At 39.2% G+C, this 19,750-nt stretch overlaps 2 protein-coding genes and 1 non-coding gene across 3 annotated transcripts; 2 read left to right on the top strand and 1 right to left on the bottom strand.

Moving 5' to 3' along the window:
• Window positions 1–1,798: 1,798 nt before the first annotated feature.
• BDBG_17844 (uncharacterized protein) lies at window positions 1,799–10,199 on the top strand (the record flags this gene model as incomplete). The annotated part of the gene is made up of 3 exons (XM_031725476.1): window positions 1,799–2,102; window positions 2,162–9,991; window positions 10,042–10,199. The coding sequence occupies 3 exons, from the start codon at window positions 1,799–1,801 to the stop codon at window positions 10,197–10,199; spliced, it is 8,292 nt and encodes a 2,763-aa protein (XP_031580981.1).
• Window position 10,200: 1 nt separating this feature from the next.
• Window positions 10,201–11,319, top strand: BDBG_17843 (uncharacterized protein; the record flags this gene model as incomplete). The annotated part of the gene is made up of 1 exon (XM_031725475.1): window positions 10,201–11,319. One exon carries the CDS (start codon window positions 10,201–10,203, stop codon window positions 11,317–11,319), a length of 1,119 nt encoding a protein of 372 aa, XP_031580980.1.
• A 4,596-nt stretch (window positions 11,320–15,915) lies between these two features.
• On the bottom strand, window positions 15,916–15,996 carry BDBG_17842. The gene has a single exon. It is a non-coding gene; the product is annotated as a tRNA-Leu (tRNA).
• Window positions 15,997–19,750: the final 3,754 nt, after the last annotated feature.

Genomic DNA, 19,750 nt, shown 5'->3' with positions numbered 1-19,750 from the left:
AGAGTGAGAAAGTGCTAACTATGTAACTAATAATGCATTTAGGACATTAAAGGACACTCGGGCATTTTATGGCATTTCACGATATCATGGTGACGAAAGGGAGAAGTTTCAACTCTGCCCTCCCCCGTTCGGGCTGCCTTTACCCCTAGATCAACTCCGTACCCATACGACTGCTTTCACCCCCTCACCACTGATGAGCAAGCAGCGGTAGCAGTGCCCAGATAGCTAGCTAACATCACATCATCTCGATAGCAAACAACTAGGCGCTGGAACAGGAGAGCGCGCTACTTTCATTCTAAATAATCCTCCTTACAGAGTGCGCGAGAGCCAATCTCCGCCAAATAAGGGGTCTTTGGTGATACCCTTCAGGCATTGATCAATCATCGCAGCAGCGAGCTCTGACACATGAACCAGTTTTGTTGCTGCAGCATTCCTGGAGCGATCAGGGCCTTCCACTCCTCCAGGCATAGCGACTGTAGCTTGTACATGTACGTGTACATTACATGGGGTTCATGCTTCTTGGCAGAATCCAATATTGTATTTTCGATGCGGCCCTGTGCTTGCTCGTTAGCCGAGTTGGCAAAGATAGAGGATATAACGTCTGAACCCACACGCATGAGTCGGTACTCAGCTAAAAACCACAGGGACTTGCTCTGATCGCGCTCTACTGTGACGCCAGATGTGTACACGAAGCGAAAGGGATTGTTTGCAAACGGCCATGTTGCGAAGTAGTTCTCTTATTACATTCCGGCTTTCTTTCCGGACTGTCTAACATCAAATTGTTCAAGCTCGTGTTGTGTTTAAGCTGATGCCGAAATATGATCCCTTTTCTTAGCTGAATGACCCCCATCTTAGGGATCGACTCATTCAGGGTCATCAACTGCAGTTTGACGCCCAAAATGATTGACATTCGAATAAGTCTGATGGTTATTCATTCGCGAGCGAACGCTGCATCCCTCTCACCTGCAAAGTGGAAACAAGTTTGAAATCGCACTTTTGATAGAGTTGGCCAAGGCTATCAACGGCTTCACAAGAAAATTAGACGTAACTCATAGTTTCTTCGCATCCCCAAGTTACTTAAGCGATCGAGTTGGCTGAAGGATGCTTCTTGATAATAGCGTTATCATCTTGAAATAGCTCTGCAAGGCAGGCAACACAGGGAGCTCAAGACGATATTTTATGTTGACATGTGGCACTGTTAGCGCCATAGCGGCATATCTCAACAGACCCATGCTGGAGGCCTCAAGGGTGTGCTCAAAAATTTACCAGCATCAATCAAATGCTGAGCCTTGACTGTGCAGATAGATAGAGGAGGATGCCTCTCCGGCCAATAATTTGGCAACACATGCAGGTTTTGAGGCCTCCAACACCCACCATTGTGAGGCAGCCTTGGGTAGGTCCCACCTAAGGGATGCAATGAAGGAATTTTGGGAACTTGCCAGAAGAGTTGCTTTCACCCAACAATGTTTCACGGCCCGTGTTATTCAGTGTTAGGGCTATATATACACAGTCCTCCCCAAGGCACACACAAACAATAACAACCTTAACGAACCAACTCTCATACTTCTACATCAAACCCAGTGCTCTGACTGCGCGCGTCTCTTCTTCAGTTTGTCCCATATTGAGATATTCATTAATCAGTCTCGCCGCCTCTCTATTTGAGTTGCCCTCCCGGGTTGCATGTTGATACTGATGCTCAGTATCTCATCTTCTCTCTCCGAAACCTAATTCTAATCGATGCTTGCTCAAAATACATCCTCTTTTTACGTTGGTTATCGCATTTAATCCCCTAGTCACCATGGCCCCCGAAATGAAGGAAGTGTCCTATGACGAAATTATGTACTTGATTCATCATATCTTCCTTCCGCCCAAACTCCCCCAGGAAGATGACTACAATTCGAATCACGAAAACGTACTGCTAGGCACTGTATTCCAGGCTCTTAACGATTTCAGGGACCGTGTCGCACACGACCAGCATGGAATCGTTGACTCGGTCATTGCTATGATCTCAAACCTGAAGATTGTGCGTGAGGGTTCGAGTTCGGATGGTTCCGTCAGCGAAGAGAGGCTTCAGAATGCCCTCAAAAATATTTGTAGCAACGGTAAGCTTATTTCCTACATTTCTTGTCTTTACTTTACTATTTTTTCTAATCAATCAAAGGTGGGATGGTTCCGCTTCACATCCGGGCTCAGAATGCAGGCATCTTCATCAGCAAGGTTGACAACTCTGTTACCTTCGAGTTATTTGAACTATCTCCGCTCAACGAATCCGTCATCACAACAAAAGGAAGGCTTAGACGGTCTTTCCCAGGACCGGTGTTCTCTTTGAGCATTGATAAATTTCAGGCGCCCGGATTTCAAGCTACGGTCTCTCGTACCCTTGCTAAGATGAGCTTCCAGCCTGCTCCGGAAACAATGCCGAAGGTGAAGAAGGCCAGACAAATGCATGATGAGATTCGTGACACTGTGCACCCAAAGATAGTAACTGAACTTTTTACGGGAATTCTGAGGTCTGTTGGCCAGCCTGTGGACGTGTCTCGTCTTTGGAAAAATACTCGGGAAGAAGTATTATGGCGCGATGCTCTACTACCGTGGCGCAGATCTCCACTATGGCTGTTCGTCCGTGTTGCAATGCAACTTGTCTTTTCTAGAGAAACAAGGGTTGTCTCGGGACCGCTAGTGAATCTCTACAAAGAGTTTATGATGTTTCTCATGAGTTGTGTTCTGAAATCATCGCTCAGACATTCACTACACAGCGATCTTCTATATATACAGGTCGCCAAAATCTCTCGTCGATTACTTAAAATCGACTCGCCCATTCAGGAATCCATACATCATTTCGTTACAAAAGCGATGCAGGAAGCCAGAAACCGGATCCAAAATAGATGGTCGAGCCTCGTTAAAACTAGTGGTCCCCACTACGACTTATCCCGCCTTGGATGTCTGGATTTCAACCAAGATACATTTCATTCTCTCCCGGCATTGGATGAATATATCAACTTGCTGTCCGAACGAGAAAACACCAAGAACTTTGGCACATTTCATCCAACTTCCATCCTCACAAAATATAGTGCCGACGAGCTTCCTAATTGTCCGAACACCCTGCCCGAGGAATATTCGTCGTTTAACTTGACTGTTATAGAGGACTGGGTGGTCTCTAATTTACCTGAGTGGCTACAACGCCACAAATCGAACACTAGCACCTGTGGCAGGCTAGGTGACTTGATTCAAAAATACCATGCTATTGCCTCTCCTGTTTATTCGAAAAACCCGGAAGCCTCTTCAACGATGCTACTCATTATTCTTGAACTTTGGGTTGCTTGCGACGAATCTGCTGTGCATATATGCAATCTTCTTTTGGATTATGACCCGGGAATTCCCCAAGGTATCCTTCAATCTTTAGTCTTGCCCTTCAAAGATGAAATGGAAAGACTGCTCCTCGTAGAGAACTATATCTGTTCTCGTCAAACCCGAGCCAGATTCTCTGCTCCAAGTATATTTAGCGATTTTGGCCTCGAACGTTCTTTTGCTATCAGGTACTTCAATCAATGCCCTGAGCTCCAAACGACTCTTGAGGAAATTGAGAGATGGGCAACACAGGAAAGACAGATTAAACGCGCAGAACTCCAACGAAAAAAAGAAGAGTACAACGGTCTGATGCAACTCTACAATGAAAACGAATGCGATTACCATGAAGTGATTGTTGATTACCACAATGATTTCCGTCAACAACAGCACAGCCCCGGCTGTATCAGGTGTAGCTACCAAAAAAGGGCTGACTCCTTAAAAATTAGTATCCATGAGTGGCCATTGCCCAGAGACGTCTTGCAAGCTCAATCCACAGTTTTTGAGCTCAAGGTACCAACATTTTTTGGCCACTGGCGCGACATTACTATCTTCCTAGTGTTAGATGTTTTAAAAACCGAATATTCTTTGAAATCTGAGCCGCGATCACACCACCCTCTACGCGGATATGCGGGACTTTCTTCTTTCTTTACCTCGTTCAGTGCGACACAACGTGTTGGTCTTTTGTCTGAGACCAAACCCCACGTAGTTACACATCGCCGTAGCAAGAGAATCTCTATTGCCACAGAGAGGGAAGTTTGTCTTGAAAACGGCATGGACTATAGGTATTTTGACAATATATCGGGTCTTTTTGTCGCAAAGCTCAGTGTTGGAGAGAAGGTTTCCGAAACGCTTACCTACATACTTCCTGCGCGATCGCTATCTCTTCAAAAATTTCTTTACCGTCCATTTACAATGCCCAACGGGCTACCGCCTAACACTGTCATAGCCAACCAGTCCGACTGTCCTTTTCACATATCGTTGGATGAATACAAGGCACTGTGCTCAATACCACTCGGCTGTCGAATTCAGTGGCAAAATATTCTGTTGCAACTATCAGCACCCTCTATTGATTTCAAAAAAATAGAGACAGGTCTCGTGATTCTTCAATCGATCTACCAGGCCGGGCCTTCCAACCATAGCAATGCCCTTAGAGTGGGTCATGAGATCGTTGATGACGACATTTTCGCCAACGCTCTTCTAGCAAGTCTTTTTGATGCCTTACAGAGAGTTAGAGAGAACTGGGAGGCGTCTCAAGCACTGAGCACGTTTGTGTCATTGGCTAGGCGTTTACTAACATTAACTTCTGCGCAGCAAGTCAGAGAACAGTGCATGGTTTATTTGGCTTCTACCCGAGTTACTGCTGTCGACTGGCTGAGATCTCTCAAAGACAGCGCAGATCGGATAACCGACGACAGCCACAGGGAGGACTTGACCTCAAAAGCCGTGGAGATTGCTCTTATTTGTACTGATTCATACAGTGTTGACCAGGAATATCTCAATAATATATTTTCCGAACCAAAAGCTCTTTCGGACTTCTTGCAGTGCTCTATCGTCATTCAACAAGGTAGCAATTGCCTTAGACAGGCATCCGATCCCGCAATTCCATTACTATACAAGCGCCGACAATGGCTTTCATATCGATGCTATCCCATTCTCACACGGCAAATTCTAGAAGATGGATGGGCCTTAAACGACGCCATAACGAGATCCTGGTCTGCTTATCGGCCAGGAGAGGCCTGGCGAGTAGTTTCGGAAGAGCTTGACTATTGTCTTGTCAGCAAGACAGCACCCGAAGGGAATGCCAATTCACTCCCAATCCATTTCAATCTTTTGACTGGCGAGCTGCTCGTAAATGGCTATCCACTATCCCGTCTACCTGCGGAGTACGAACGACATCCCACATACCGTACGCTTTTTGGGAATTCTGCTTTGGAAGTCATGCCCACTGCTGTGCAGGGAATGCAGTTTTCTGGAAAGAAGCAGTTTGCTGACTATATATTGCATTTTGGCCTCAAGGACCATATTCCTGATACCCCAAGCTCACAAAAATATGACGTCTTGGTCCAAGCTGTTAAAGATGACCGGAAATTTGAGCTTATTCCCTCCAGGATTTTGCGAGGAATGTTTCCTGAGGATTTTATCGAAAAGTTCGTTCAGTGGTACGACATGACTGGTTGTTGTTTAGAATTTCGTTCCATTGAAGATCCTTGGGCTTCATCCCTAAATAACTGGAGACTACTGCGGTTCGGTTCTCGGTGGCGTTTGACAAGAAATGGAAAGTCTCTGATTAGCATTTGTAGCGATACTACAACCGAGATTTCCGGTATGCTTGTCCCTCTTGAGGATTCTTCCCGTATACATATCATCTTCGACTATACTTTATCTTCGATAGAGGTTGAGCTTCCCAGGCTACAGTTGGGATTTTACCTCAAGTCGGGGGATTCATCTCTGAAGTCCAGACAGTTTCGCGGAATGGCTGTCGATCGAGATCAGTCACTTGGGACACTAGTTGGCCTTAACAGTAAACTGGTATTGCAACACGAGGACGGTAGTCGGCATTTTATTCTACCCACGGGGGTTGTAAGTTGCGTGAAAAATAAACGGCATGTTAACGTCACCATTGAGAAAGACTTTGCCGCAAAGGCTCATTTATACTCCATAAATAGTCAAATTTGTGGGCTAATTGACAACGGGAGTTTGCAGAGCAAGTTGTTTCTCTGTTATCTCCATGCTCTCACCTCCTTTTGCTTGCCGGACCCCTTGATACATAGCACCGGGACAGAAAAGGCCCTTTGTATCCTACGCTCCGCAGCTGTCAGATCTTTTGATCAGCTAACCGAGGAGAATGTCAAAATCCTGGAGCAGATTGCACAGTTGACCCCAGGAAGAAGGTACTATCCGGCAAACGAACGTGTGATGCAGTCGGTAGAATGGTCACCAACGCTCGGCTTTATGGCCCAGCATGGTGAATTCCATAAGTCTGTTACATCTATATTCGAGCAAGCAGATAGGATGAGGATATTCCTGCCGGACTTTAAGCTGCAGCGATTTATTCCGGACAGTGTTGATTCGCATCTGTTGGAACGCGACTCCATCCGGTCGTCTAGTTTTCGCGGTCCTTCCTTTGGTGCCGAAGACCACACCGTCGCGCACGATGTCAAATACAAACCTAGAGACCAGGACCAGAATTCAGAGAAGGGTTGCAGAGCGTTTGTTATCTCAAACATCGTATATCATGGACGCACTAGTCTTCATTATGCTGGTGCAACTGGATTGGGAACCCATCTTTGCAAATTTCTTTCGATTGTTGCCGAAATCTTTGGACCGAACCATTCGCTTCAATATTCCAAGCTGGTGTACGACAGTGAATTCCTTCTACAGTCGGCCGAATTTATCTCTCAACATTGGTGCGCTATTCACCAAACGTTCAGCCACGTATTCACCGCAGCTGACAAATTCCGCGTGATGATCTGGCTCTCCACCCTTGCTTTCGCTAAAGATGCGGATATGAGAATTATCCAGGTATTAGCATTGTTCTTTACGGTGGCTGAGATGGGTCGCATTTCCGCTCCATGTGTCCATAGTTTCAATCTACAAAAAGGTGTTGAGGTGATTAACGGCTGTTTGAGCGACGCTTTCCGATCATCATTTTTTCCAATCCATCGTTGTCCTGAAGCGAATCTGGTTCGTCGTGTCAATGAATCCAAAAGGGCGTTCGTGGAACGCAAAAGAACAGCGTTTCACAATAACCAAAACTGTATTCGTAACAGATTTTATCAAGCACTAGTGTCTCAGTGGCCGTGTGAAGCTCCTAGTGCCCCGGCTGATGATGCTGACCCAGCATTTCATCGATATCTAAATATACCGAATTTCATTGAAAAGGCGAAGCCTAAGTTCAAGATCTGGTTCGACAATCACCGCTTCAAGGAATATATTTACGAAATTGAGACTATAACCTTGCATCAACTGGTTACCCCAGTAGATACCGCTTTGGTTCAATTTGTCATTCCTACACAGAACATCTCGAGGAAATGCGGTTTTATTAGTGATGACGATATATTCTCTTGTCCAGCCCCTATCCTGGCTCGGCATCATCTGGAAGATATGACCGAGTTACTCTCACCCTCTGCTAATATGAAGCAGACAACGTCTCGACTTGGTACACTGATAACGCAACTTGATTCTCGAACCAATTTTAAATACGAAAGGGATTTTGTCGAAGACCTGCGAGAGAGCTTACGTTCGTTACAACAGGATTTCGGGAAGGGTAATCATTGCTTGCAGACAGGGGGTAATAATCTCAAGGAAATTCTTTTCCAACACCGTCGCCACTGCCAGGAACATGTCGATAAGACCTACAGTGCACTCATTTCTGCAGCGGCGCCTGAATACATGATAAGGCATTCACTGTCTTCACAGAAATGCGCCAAAACAACCGTTAGCATCGAGCAGCGACCACGGTTATCTCCAGCTTTCTTCCTTCAGCGTCTCGCCCGCAATCGGTGGCAGAAGCTCGGAAACGACTGGAAGCGGTCCATCGTTTACTACGGGGTCACCCTTACTGAACTTCAACGAGCGGAGCGACTTGTGAGCCTATCCGACAACCACGGCGATCTTATCAAAGAGCTGTTAAATTCTGGCCACACCAATTGGGATCCATTTCAGTATCCTGAGTCCTTACTTTTGGAAGTGGAGAGCGGCATAATGATTCGAGAGGTGCAAGAACAGATAGCCGCGCAGATGAGAGATCCTACTCCCAATAAGAACGCTGTTATGCAGCTGAACATGGGCGAGGGGAAGTCGTCTGTAATTGTTCCTATCGTGGCTGCCGCTCTTGCAAATGGTTCCCGGTTAGTTCGAGTCATTGTGGGCAAGCCACAATCTAAACAAATGTTCCAGATGCTCGTTTCCAAGTTGGGCGGAATGCTGGATAGGCGTGTTTATCACATGCCATTTTCTCGTGCACTACAGATTAGAGAACAAGAGGCAGAGACGATTGATGATCTCTATCGTGAATGCATGTCGAAAGGCGGTATCTTACTTGTTCAGCCAGAACATATTTTGTCATTCGAGCTAATGGGCCTTGAGTGCCTTATTTCAGGCAGGAAATCAGTGGGTCGTGCCGTGATCAAAACGCAGCGATTCTTTGACGCGTCATCTCGCGATATCGTGGACGAGAGTGACGAAAACTTTAGTGTAAAATTCGAGTTGATTTACACTATGGGCATGCAACGACCTGTTGAACACAGTCCCGATCGTTGGATACATATTCATAACGTACTGGGCATTGTTAGGGAGTTCTCTACTAGTGTTGCGAAAGATTTTCCTCGTTCAATGGAACTTCACGAGCGCTGGCCGGGTGGTTTTCCCAGAACCCGGATCCTCAGACATGATGCCCAACGGCATATGTTTGATCTTGTTACGCGGCAAATATGCAAAACCGGACTCAGCGGCTTCCCTATTGCCAGACAACCAGAGGAAGTTAGACAAGCTGTCTTCAAATACATCACCAAGCCTGAGCTCACTCAAGACGAAATTGGTAAAGTTGAAAATCAGGGCTCAGGTGGATTTTGGACAGATACAACAAGAAATACACTCCTCCTGTTACGAGGCCTTATAGCTGGAGGAGTATTGCCTTTCGCATTCGGCCAGAAACGCTGGAGGGTTAATTACGGGCTTGATGCGACCAGACAGCCTCGAACAAAGCTTGCGGTACCGTATCGAGCAAAGGACAGTCCCACACCGCGATCTGAATTCAGCCACCCTGACGTCGTGATTATTCTAACATCCCTAAGTTACTATTACGGCGGACTTGAGGATGCCGATTTGTTTGTATCATTTGCCCATCTTTTGAAATCCGACCAAGCGGACATTCAATATCAGGTGTGGATGAGGGATACACCAGGCCTGCCGCTAAATTTCCGTCAACTCATGAGCATTAACCTCAAAAACCGCCTCCAATGCGTTGAACAAATATTTCCATTTATTCGGTATGCCAAGAGTGTCATAGACTACTTCTTAGGCCACATCGTCTTCCCAAAGGAGTTGAAGGAATTTCCGCAAAAACTGTCCGCATCAGGCTGGGATATTGGAAAGATTAAAACCCACCCAACAACCGGATTTAGTGGTACAAATGATTCGAGGAAGACGCTCCCGCTTAGCGTAGAGCACCTGGATCTTCCAGAACAAAAGCATACCAATGCCTTGGTCCTGGAGTATCTCCTGCGACCCGAAAATTCCGTGGCTCTTATGCAACCACGAGCTGAGGCCTCTAGTACAGATGCGGAACTCCTACTAGCTATGGTGGTGAATATGGAGCCGAAAGTGCAAGTTATTCTGGATGTTGGGGCACAAATCCTGGAACTTGGTAATTTAGAGGTTGCAAGGGAGTGGTTAAGGATTGTGCCGGATAAGGAGAAAAAGCAGGCTGTGGTGTTCTTTGACGATTGTGACGAGATTTCTGTTCTGGATCGGAGAGGACACATTGAGCCGTTACAGACGTCTTCATATGCCAAGCGACTTGATTTATGTCTCCTCTTTCTTGATGAGGCTCATACGAGAGGGACGGATCTGAAACTGCCGAACTACTATCGAGCTGCCGTCACTTTAGGGGCAAATTTGACAAAAGACCGACTCGTCCAGGGTAAGTCTACTGATCTTATTTTGTAATTATTGCTACTAACATTTGCGAAGCCTGTATGAGAATGAGAAGACTTGGAGAGGGGCAGTCCGTCGTATTCTGTATCCCAGAAGAGATCAAGACCAAAATGCTGGCACATATTAAACCGGCAAAAGGTCCAATCGACGTGTCAGATGTCCTCAGTTGGGCCGTATTAGAAACCTTGCATTGATATGCGACGGAGTATCCCGCTTTGGGCCATACAAGGTCAAAGATATGAACGTCACCGTTCGCTTTGGGCTGAAGCCCGCACGAAGGGAAAGTTAAAGGTGTCAAAAGCCCAAGCTGTACGGTTTCTTGAAGAGGAATCCCAAACCCTTGATGCCAGGTATCGACCCACTCCGAAAACCCCAGATACCTCTGCTAGGCCAGTGAGCGACGGCAGAAACCTCGACCTCATCCTGGAGCGCTGTCGTGAATTTGACAGCGTAGACCTCAATTCGGCCACACTCCAGGAGGAGCAGGAACGCGAGCTTTCCCCCGAAAATGAGCAAGAGCGGCAGATCCAGAGACCACCTCCAGCCACAGCAGCAGAGCATCACATCCACTGTGACATAGAAGAATTCGTGTCTACTGGTAGGTTTATTGAAAAGTCAAAAGCTTATACCCCAGCTTTTGAGATATTGCGCGACACCAGTGCCGCCAAACATATAGACGTTTCTCAATTCCCTACTGGACTTCTCGCGAGCGCCGATTTTGCTAGCACAGTTCAAATATCCGGTGGGGAATACATTTCTGATGCGTACCAGCGGCCAGTACAGTGGATCCTCGTAAACATCACCGGCAGCCCAACGAATACAGTCGAACACATGATTATCATAAGCCCATACGAAGCGCAGGAGCTCTTACCAGTAGTAAAACAATCTAAGGTTACAACACTTCACCTGTACGCACCGCTCGTGAACATGTGCTTTCGCAGGTTAGACGGGCTGGATTTATATACCATTCCTAATCGGCCAGTGACGCCGAACTTGCCTCGCCACCTGGTCCTATATCAAAATTTGTTTTCGGGACAGTTGTACTTCAGCTCGTTCAAAGAATATGTGGAGGTGTGTGAGCTTCTCGGGCTTGCCTGGGAGGAGAAAAGGAACGGTCAAGCGGTGGCTGCCGACGGGTTTATCTTGAAATGTGATAGCAAGTCAACTTTCACTGATAGCCCAGTCAAATTTCTGAAGGTTTTTATGACGAAGATTCGGAGGAATTGTGAAGAGATAGAAAAGACGCATGTTGGAACAATGCTAAATGGTGATTTGCTTCGTCCGGCCGATTTTGAGAAGCCAGAGAATGATTGAGCGTCAGATGGATTTTACAATTATTGAATAAAACCGTAACTCTGTTTAACAAGCTCTTTCTTGCATATATGTCATATATCTGTGAGATATCTATTTAAATACAGCATTCTAGCTAGCTATTTAACTAGCTGCCTGTGTATCTGCAGTCTGTATGCTTCATTTACTGCACTGATTGTAGCAGTGATTAGAGCCCGCCCCATATAGAGTAGATTGAGGGAAATATTTGTAAAATAGCATCGAAAGAATGCCGCCGCCTCGAACGGACGCCGCAGTTCATCATTCTTTTTTGGGGGATTTTTTTATACAGACAGCCTACTCTCTGATAGAGACATTCAACTATTTTATACCTCAGTAATTGATTTCCCATTAATTAATATATATTAAAAAACAGATATTTTTATATGCACAGTAGGTGATTAAAAATATCAATATTCTGTCTCTCTCTCTGCATTTCTTCTCTCAGTGAGTGAAATCTACTATCTCTATGTCTCTCAAATAATTCTTTTCTGCTAGATGGTTCAAAATTATCTGTTAACATCTCTTAAGCTCAGTTCATAAGATCGTTTTATTCTCCAGCCTCTGTTATTGACATTGACAGAGTAGAACGGGCTTTTTTGATCTCTCAGAGCAGTTAGACAGTAGAATAAAGAGAGATAGCACTGCTACTCTCTACTATAGACTGTACAGCATTTATCACAATATAGCAGTAAATCTGAGAGATCTGAGAGACTCAGAGATTAGAGCACATAAGCAGTCACTAACAATAGAAATAAGTGTCAGTAATTTTATAATCTTTTTGACCTACACGTGCCTACGCTAAAAATCCACCACATCTGTGAGTGGGTGCGTCTCATCACAACATCATTATCACCACAACATTACTTTTCATCAAGAATGAATATACTTGTAGCTTCAATGTCTTAGTATATTAAAATCCCTCTTTTTATGTATGTAAAAAAATAATTCTCTGCATCTCTTATATCTATTAATTCAATATTTATAATCTCTTAATCTGTATCAGAGATTTCTTGAGTCTCTGCAGTTTGATGTGTCACTTCTGTATGATGTTAATAATTGATACATGTTCAATTATTTTGAATCTTCTTCATCTGCTGTGCTTCAATCTGCTGATTGATATTTTTAATTATCATTATATCTTCTATACTGCTGCACTGCATACTTGATAACATGTATTTTTCATTTGAAGATGTTTAACTGTCTGCAAGTGACATTCAATTTTCATTTCATAATGAGAATCTGCTTGAATAAGAGAATCTTTGAAAATCTTATTAAGATTTCATGATAGCTGTGATAAAATTTTATTAATCTCTTATTCAATATTTGTCAATATCTTCTTAGCTTTTGTGATACTTTTCTGAAGCTTTTGTAGATTTTTTAATGAGAATGTCACGCCTCCGGCCGCGTCAAGACTCTGTTGCGGTTTCACATGACTCATCACTTCTCTACAGATGATTTCATTCATTTCACAAACTGTTTAAACTGGTTTCTAACCACTCTATAATATCATTTGAATGCAATATAGAAAGATCTGATTGATGAATATAAGAATCTCACTTTTATATAAGATCAGCAGATTACTTCTTTCATAATAATAAGACATCACTGAGGTATCACTCTGACTATTCTCACTTATAGAATAGAAGAGAGGTATTCACTCATTGTTTATATAAAATAACTAGATGCTGACTTCTTATCAAAGAAGTCAGTGGTTTGTTTTCTTCTACTGATAATATATATAAGAGTTACTGTATTTCTCATACAATCTTCTTAGCATACTAAGTACTATATCTATGATATTCTCACAATAATTCTGTAGCTCACAAGCATACTATTTAAGCAAGATAGTCAAGCTCACTTATACAGCTTCTCAGATAACTATCTAAATATCATCACTAATTAGTTACTGCTTCAGTTCTATCATGTTACAATTTAAATCACTTAATCTGATTACAAGTTTGAATCAGTCAAGCTCTATTAATGAACTGATATAATCTTATACACTTATACTAGAACTGACTCAATCTCATTCTCTGAGAGAAACTTCACATCATTCTCTAAAGTGTGTATATCTCTATCTTAGCAGAAATCTGAGATTTCTGAACTCACTGTATATTTTAATATAATCTCTTTAATTACTCTGTTATTACTGCAGCCTCTATACTTCTACATCTATTATAAAAATAGAGAGATTAAAAATGAAAATTCTCTGAATTATAAGAGAAATATATTATCTGAATTTCACAACTTTATTCACACTCTTGAATGAAAATTCTGTCTTAATCTGAGTTATTTTGATACTCATAAGATATAAGTAATATACATCATCAGTCTTCTTGAAGACATCTCTGCAACTACTTGAGTTATTAAGAAGAGAGAGCTTAAGTGTATCAATACTGTTATAACTTAGAAAGAATTCAAAGACTTTCTACTGAGTGAGATCAAAGATCACTGTAACTGCAGCTTTATAACAGTGCAGTGATTTAACTTATTATATTAATAAGATAATAAGAATTCTTCTGATTTTAATATAAGATTTAAAGAATATTAAGAGAAATTAACTGATAATTTGAATCAATTAAAGATGTAGCTTTATCTTATAAAGCTGACTCATAAGATATGAATAATAATATCACAGTATCAGAGTTCATCAATTAATCACACTGAGCTTGTCAACTTGACTTTTCAGATGTATTTAAATAATTAATACTCTGAGAAAAAGATCAATAAGATCTCTTCTAAGTAATTAATAATAAGATCTAAATAATACTGTGACAGCATTATTATTATTATTATTATTCTTCAATTATAGATGTATACAGTCAGAGACTATAACATCTATCTGAGAACTTTTAGTTCTCAGAGTTTTTCCTATATCTATAAAGTCAACTATTATACATTTACCAATTTCAGATATGCAAAATCAGAAAATTCCAGCTCAGAATACAAAAACTGTTTACAAATTGCAGTATTTTAACACCTTCTGATACCTTGAAATCATTTGATAATATCATGACAAAAGAAAAGAGAACATAGTCTTAAAGATAGATACATTAAATAAATAGATAGAAAAGAATAAAAAGAAAAAAGTAAAGTAAAGAGAGACTATAATAAAACAAATTATTAAAAGATAGTGTATAGCTGTTTTAACAGACTATATCTGATTAATTTCCTTCTCTTCATATTCAGATATTTCTGAAATTAGTCATTTTCTTATAGCTGCTTGAGTTTCTGATAGAAAGTCTATTAAGTATTTAATTTCTGTCTCAGTTGAGAATAAAAATCTTATATTTAATTAATTTAAATTATACTTCTCTTTCAATCTGACTCTGAGACTATTGTATAATGCACAGTATATTACAATATAGTCACAATTTTCATTTGTATTACAGAATGAGTATTCTATTAAATTAAATCTATTATCAAATCTTTGTATATAAGATTTGAAATAGTTATATTCTAGTTTCAGCTGAATTATAGATGAGAATATTTTCTTTTTATATTTAATTAAACAAGATTTTCACTTGAGTTTTATTTTAAATCTTGAATAATCTATACTCTTCTTTTATTTCTGTCAGCTTTCATTTCACTTATCTAAATAAGATTCTTTTATCTTTCTCTTTATAAAAGATCAGAATATTATTTTTTGAATAGATCTGCTTAATTCTGAATTCTTCTTTACAGCTGAATCAGTCAATTCATTATTATGAATATTCATATAAGCAGGAACTCAGTGTAGATGAATTATTAGTTTTAATATTCTTCTCTTTTGAATTTTCAAAACAGAGTTTAAAATCAGTTCAAGATTCATTTAATCATTATAAATCTGACTATTTCTAAGTCTTTTTAAAGCAGCTTGACTATTAGAGAATATTTATATCTCTTTCAAACTATTTTCTCTTTTATAAGACTACAGATGCTAGTTACCTGCAGAATGCATCTTAAGCTAATTATATTTAACTCTCTATAATTAACTGATTATCATGTCTGTTCTCTCAGGTCAGTTACTAATTTTCAGAGATATTAGTTAATGACTGTCATCACTCACTTAATGATGTACATATCAAGCTTTCAGTTGCTGATCTCAGCTCTGTTAGATACTCATAGATCTATCAATCAGCTGTCATAATCTCATCTTATATTAGAGACTAATTATAGACTTGATGACTACAGTTCTCTCTATCAGTATTAGAACTTAGTAGTAAGCTTACAGACTCTAGTCTATCAGAGTACTCTGTCTAGAATTTAGATATATATCTAAATCTGCTAATCAGATGATTTTTAAAATCATTCTCTATATTTAAGAGAAAGCTAGGCTTCAATAACAGCTCTAGTTAGAGACTTGCTTAAGTAATATATAATCACTATATTAGACTTAACTCTATATCATTAGAATCTTGATAGATGCATAGTAGAATAGTGAGATATTAACATCTTATACTGACTCTGATAAGTGTTCACAGAATCTCACTTAACTAGTAACTTGACTTACAGTAGAGAGTTCTACTCTGCATCAAGCCTTACTAATTAGACTCAGCTTCTATTACATGAGAGCTTTCATGGGTAAGAAGTGACAGGTGCCAGCAGTGAGATTCGAACCCACGCACCTCTAATGTGTGCAGCCTTGATTATCAGTCTTACCAACTGAGTCATGCTGGCACTGTGACAGCTTTCAGACAACCGCTTCACCACGAACTCGCTCAATCTTTCGAATAAGAACCCGCTGATAGATTCATTGAAAAGCCCTCGATCATATGAGCATTTTGACCCTATCACTGACTGCATACCCCGTGTGGTGGTGAAGTTATTCAGTCAAATGTGAATCAGACATTGTTCAAAACTTCTGTGTGAGATTATTTCTCATTCACCTCTATCACACCACAACCCTGAGCCAAATTGTCATACAAATTATAAGATGAAGAGACCTAGTCATATGCATCAATCTTCTTGATTTTGAAAGATTCTCAATCTGTAATTGTGAAGATATCTGAGGAGTAATCTTCATGAAAACTCTGTCTATCTTTGATATTTCAAAACATTAACATCAAGTCTCACTCATATATCATTCTTCTCAATCTGGCTCTCTTCAGTAGAAAGATATAAAAAGATATCTCAGTAATAGTATTAAGTATATAATCAATGAACATATCTAAAATCTCTGTGTCTGTCTCTGATGTATCAAGACATTAACACTAAGTCTCACTTGTATATCATCTCATTCAACCTGGCCTATCTTCAGCAGAAAGATATAAAAAGATATCTTATTAAAAGTATTCAATACATATTCAGCAGATAATAACAACTGTAAAATCAGTATACTTCAAGATCTGACTGAGCCTTTAATCTCTGCATAGTGAGATATATTAAATCTAGTTTTAATATCTCAATATTCAATAGATTCTGTAAGAGATTGAGAACAGCAATACTAGATTTCTATTAAATTTGAGAATTAACTCTATATTAATATAATTATTGATAAAGTCTTCTATTTTAAGATATAAATAATCAGTTTCTCTACATTCTGCTGATAATATTTATATTATTATATAGAAACAGACTTATATTCTCTATAATATCAAGACTCTGAAGAGAGAAAGTCTTAATAGAGAGTATACAGTAGTATATATTTTAGAGGTTTCTATCTCATTCTTCTATAGCAGTCAATACAAAAAAAAAAAAAGATCTTAGAATTAGTTTTTTACTTCTCTTAAAAAAGTAAGATGTTTTTCTCTGAATTTTATACAATATTCTTATAAAGAATTAAAAATAGAGTTGTTTTCTGTCATAATTTCATATTATTATTATTATTATTATTCTTCAATTATAGATGTATGCAGTCAGAGACTATGACATCTATCTGAGAACTTTTAGTTCTCAGGGTTTTTTCTATATCTGTAAAGTTAACTATTATACATTCACCAATTTCAGATATGCAAAATCAGAAAATTCCAGCCCAGAATACAAAAACTGTTTACAGATTGCAGTATTTTAACATCTTCTGATACTTTGAAATCATTTAACAATATCATGACAAAAGAAAAGAGAACACAGTCTTAAAGATAGACACATTAAATAGATAGATAGAAAAGAATTGAAATGAAAAGATAAAGTAAAGAGAGACTGTAACAAAACAAATTATTAAAAGATAGTATATAGCTGTTTTAACAGACTATATCTGATTGATTTCCTCCTCTTCATATTCAGATATTTCTGAATTTAGTCATTTTCTTGTAGCTGCTTGAGTTTCTGATAGAAAGTCTATTAAGTATTTAATTTCTGTCTCAGTTGAGAATAAGAATCTCATATTTAATTAATTTAGATTATACTTCTCTTTCAATCTGACTCTGAGACTATTGTATAATGCACAGTGTATTACAATATACTCAGAATTCTCATTTACATTACAGAATAAGCATTCTATTAAATCAAATCTATCATTAAATCTTTGCATATAAGATTTGAAATAGTCATATTCTAGTTTTAGCTGTATTATAGATGAGAATATTTTCTTTTTATATTTAATTGAACAACATTTTCACTTGAGTTTTGTTTCAAATCTTGAATAATGTATACTCTTCTTTTGTTTCTGTCAGCTTTCATTTCACTTATCTAAACAAGATTCTTTTATTTTTCTCTTTATAAAAGACCAGAACACAATTTTTTGAATAGATCTGCTTAATTATGAACCCTTTTTTACAGCTGAATCAGTCAATTCATTGTCATGAATATTCATATGAGCAGGAACCCAGTGCAGATAAATTATCAGCTTTGATATTCTTCTTATTTGAATTTTCAAAACAGAGTTTAAGATCAGTTCAAGATTCATTTGATCACTATGAATCTGACTATTTCTAAGTCTTTTTAAAGCAGCTTGACTATCAGAGAATATTCATGTCTCTTTCAAACTATTTCCTCTTTTATGAGATTTTATTTTCATGAGTTTGAAAGCTTTCACTATTGTAAATAGTTCAGCATCAAAGACATCAGATTCACAGTCTAAATTTCAGAAATCTGAGATAAAATTGATATTATCTTCAGTATAAGCAATGTCTGTGCCTAATCTATTCAAATTCTCATTTTTAAAGTCATCTGAATAAATCAGAATAGAGTCTTCTATATTGATTGTAGAAATTCTCTTCAAATGCTGTTTATATTCTTTCTTCTTAGATAGTTCACTTATTTATAAGTCTATAAGAGATTCAAGCTTTTCTCTTCAGAGAGATATCTTCTCATGATCAACTTTTTCAATATTTAAAGAAGAAAATTGATTTTTAATCAGTGAGCATAGTCTGTACAGTTGAGAAGACATTTTCTTTGAAGAATTATTTTCATTTCAATCAAGAAATCTATTTCAATACAGTTCATTTCCAGAGTTAATTAATAAAAATGAAGAAGAGACTCTTTCTCTGATTATATGATTTAAGCTCATCTTTATAACTCTTAGAGCATAGTTCATACAGGCCTTTTCAAATCTAATAGCAGAAGAAGGAATTGAAGCTTCAATTTTCATTGCTTTAATAGAAGATGATTTGAATGCTTTCAGAATTCTTCTCAAAGCTCTGTTTTACAGACTTTGAAAGAGTTCAGTGAAATTCTCTTGATTATTTCATCAAACTTGAACTTCATAATCAGCTACTGAGATAATACAGGCTATATATAACTGTCTCATAGCCTGGAAGGATAGATCTCTCTCTGTATTTGATAGTCTGATTATATTGTTCAATAGTCTTTCTGCCTTGACAGTTCTTTGTTAAATGTGATATTTAAAATTGAACTTAGAGTTTAACCATACTTCTAATCATTTGACATTTAAACTGGGTTTAATCTCTCTATTTAAAAGAGTTAGAGATAGTTCTTTCTCATTGAATCTGGGAAAGTGTGGCGGGCTGCGCCCGATCAATGATATAGACTATTCCGTTACACTTCACAGATTTCAATCACTTCATTCTTGAACGCGTACGCTCCGATTCTCAGCCATTCTTGATCATCAATCCTCAGCCGCCATGAACACGTATAGATTCTTCCACCCTGAAGCTTCACTGTATACATCACTACATACATGTATAAATATTCACTCTGATCACTGATTCTCACACTTTCTCTTTCTTTCCTTCTCTAACCTTTTTCTCTTTGTTATATAAGTTCTATCTATTATATTGATCTATTCAGCGTAGGCTTCTTACACTAGAAAAATGTTCATCATGTTCTTATTAGAAATGATTATCCATCAAGATATCTGAATATGTAACAACACATAAGAAATAGAGAAACAGTCAAACAGTTAAGCAGACACTGAGTTCTCAGATAGAAGCTTGCTTGCCAGTCACCCTGGCCCTGTAATAAGATCTTACAAAGAGAATGTCAGCAAAAGACCTGAGAGTTCTGACACTCAGATGTATGAGATATTCATACA

Source organism: Blastomyces gilchristii (genome assembly GCF_000003855.2).
Source record: "Blastomyces gilchristii SLH14081 genomic scaffold supercont1.27, whole genome shotgun sequence".
Taxonomy (NCBI): Eukaryota; Fungi; Ascomycota; class Eurotiomycetes; order Onygenales; family Ajellomycetaceae; genus Blastomyces; species Blastomyces gilchristii.
The sequence above is the reverse complement of the archived record's forward strand: the minus strand, read 5'-3'. Positions and strand labels throughout refer to the sequence as shown.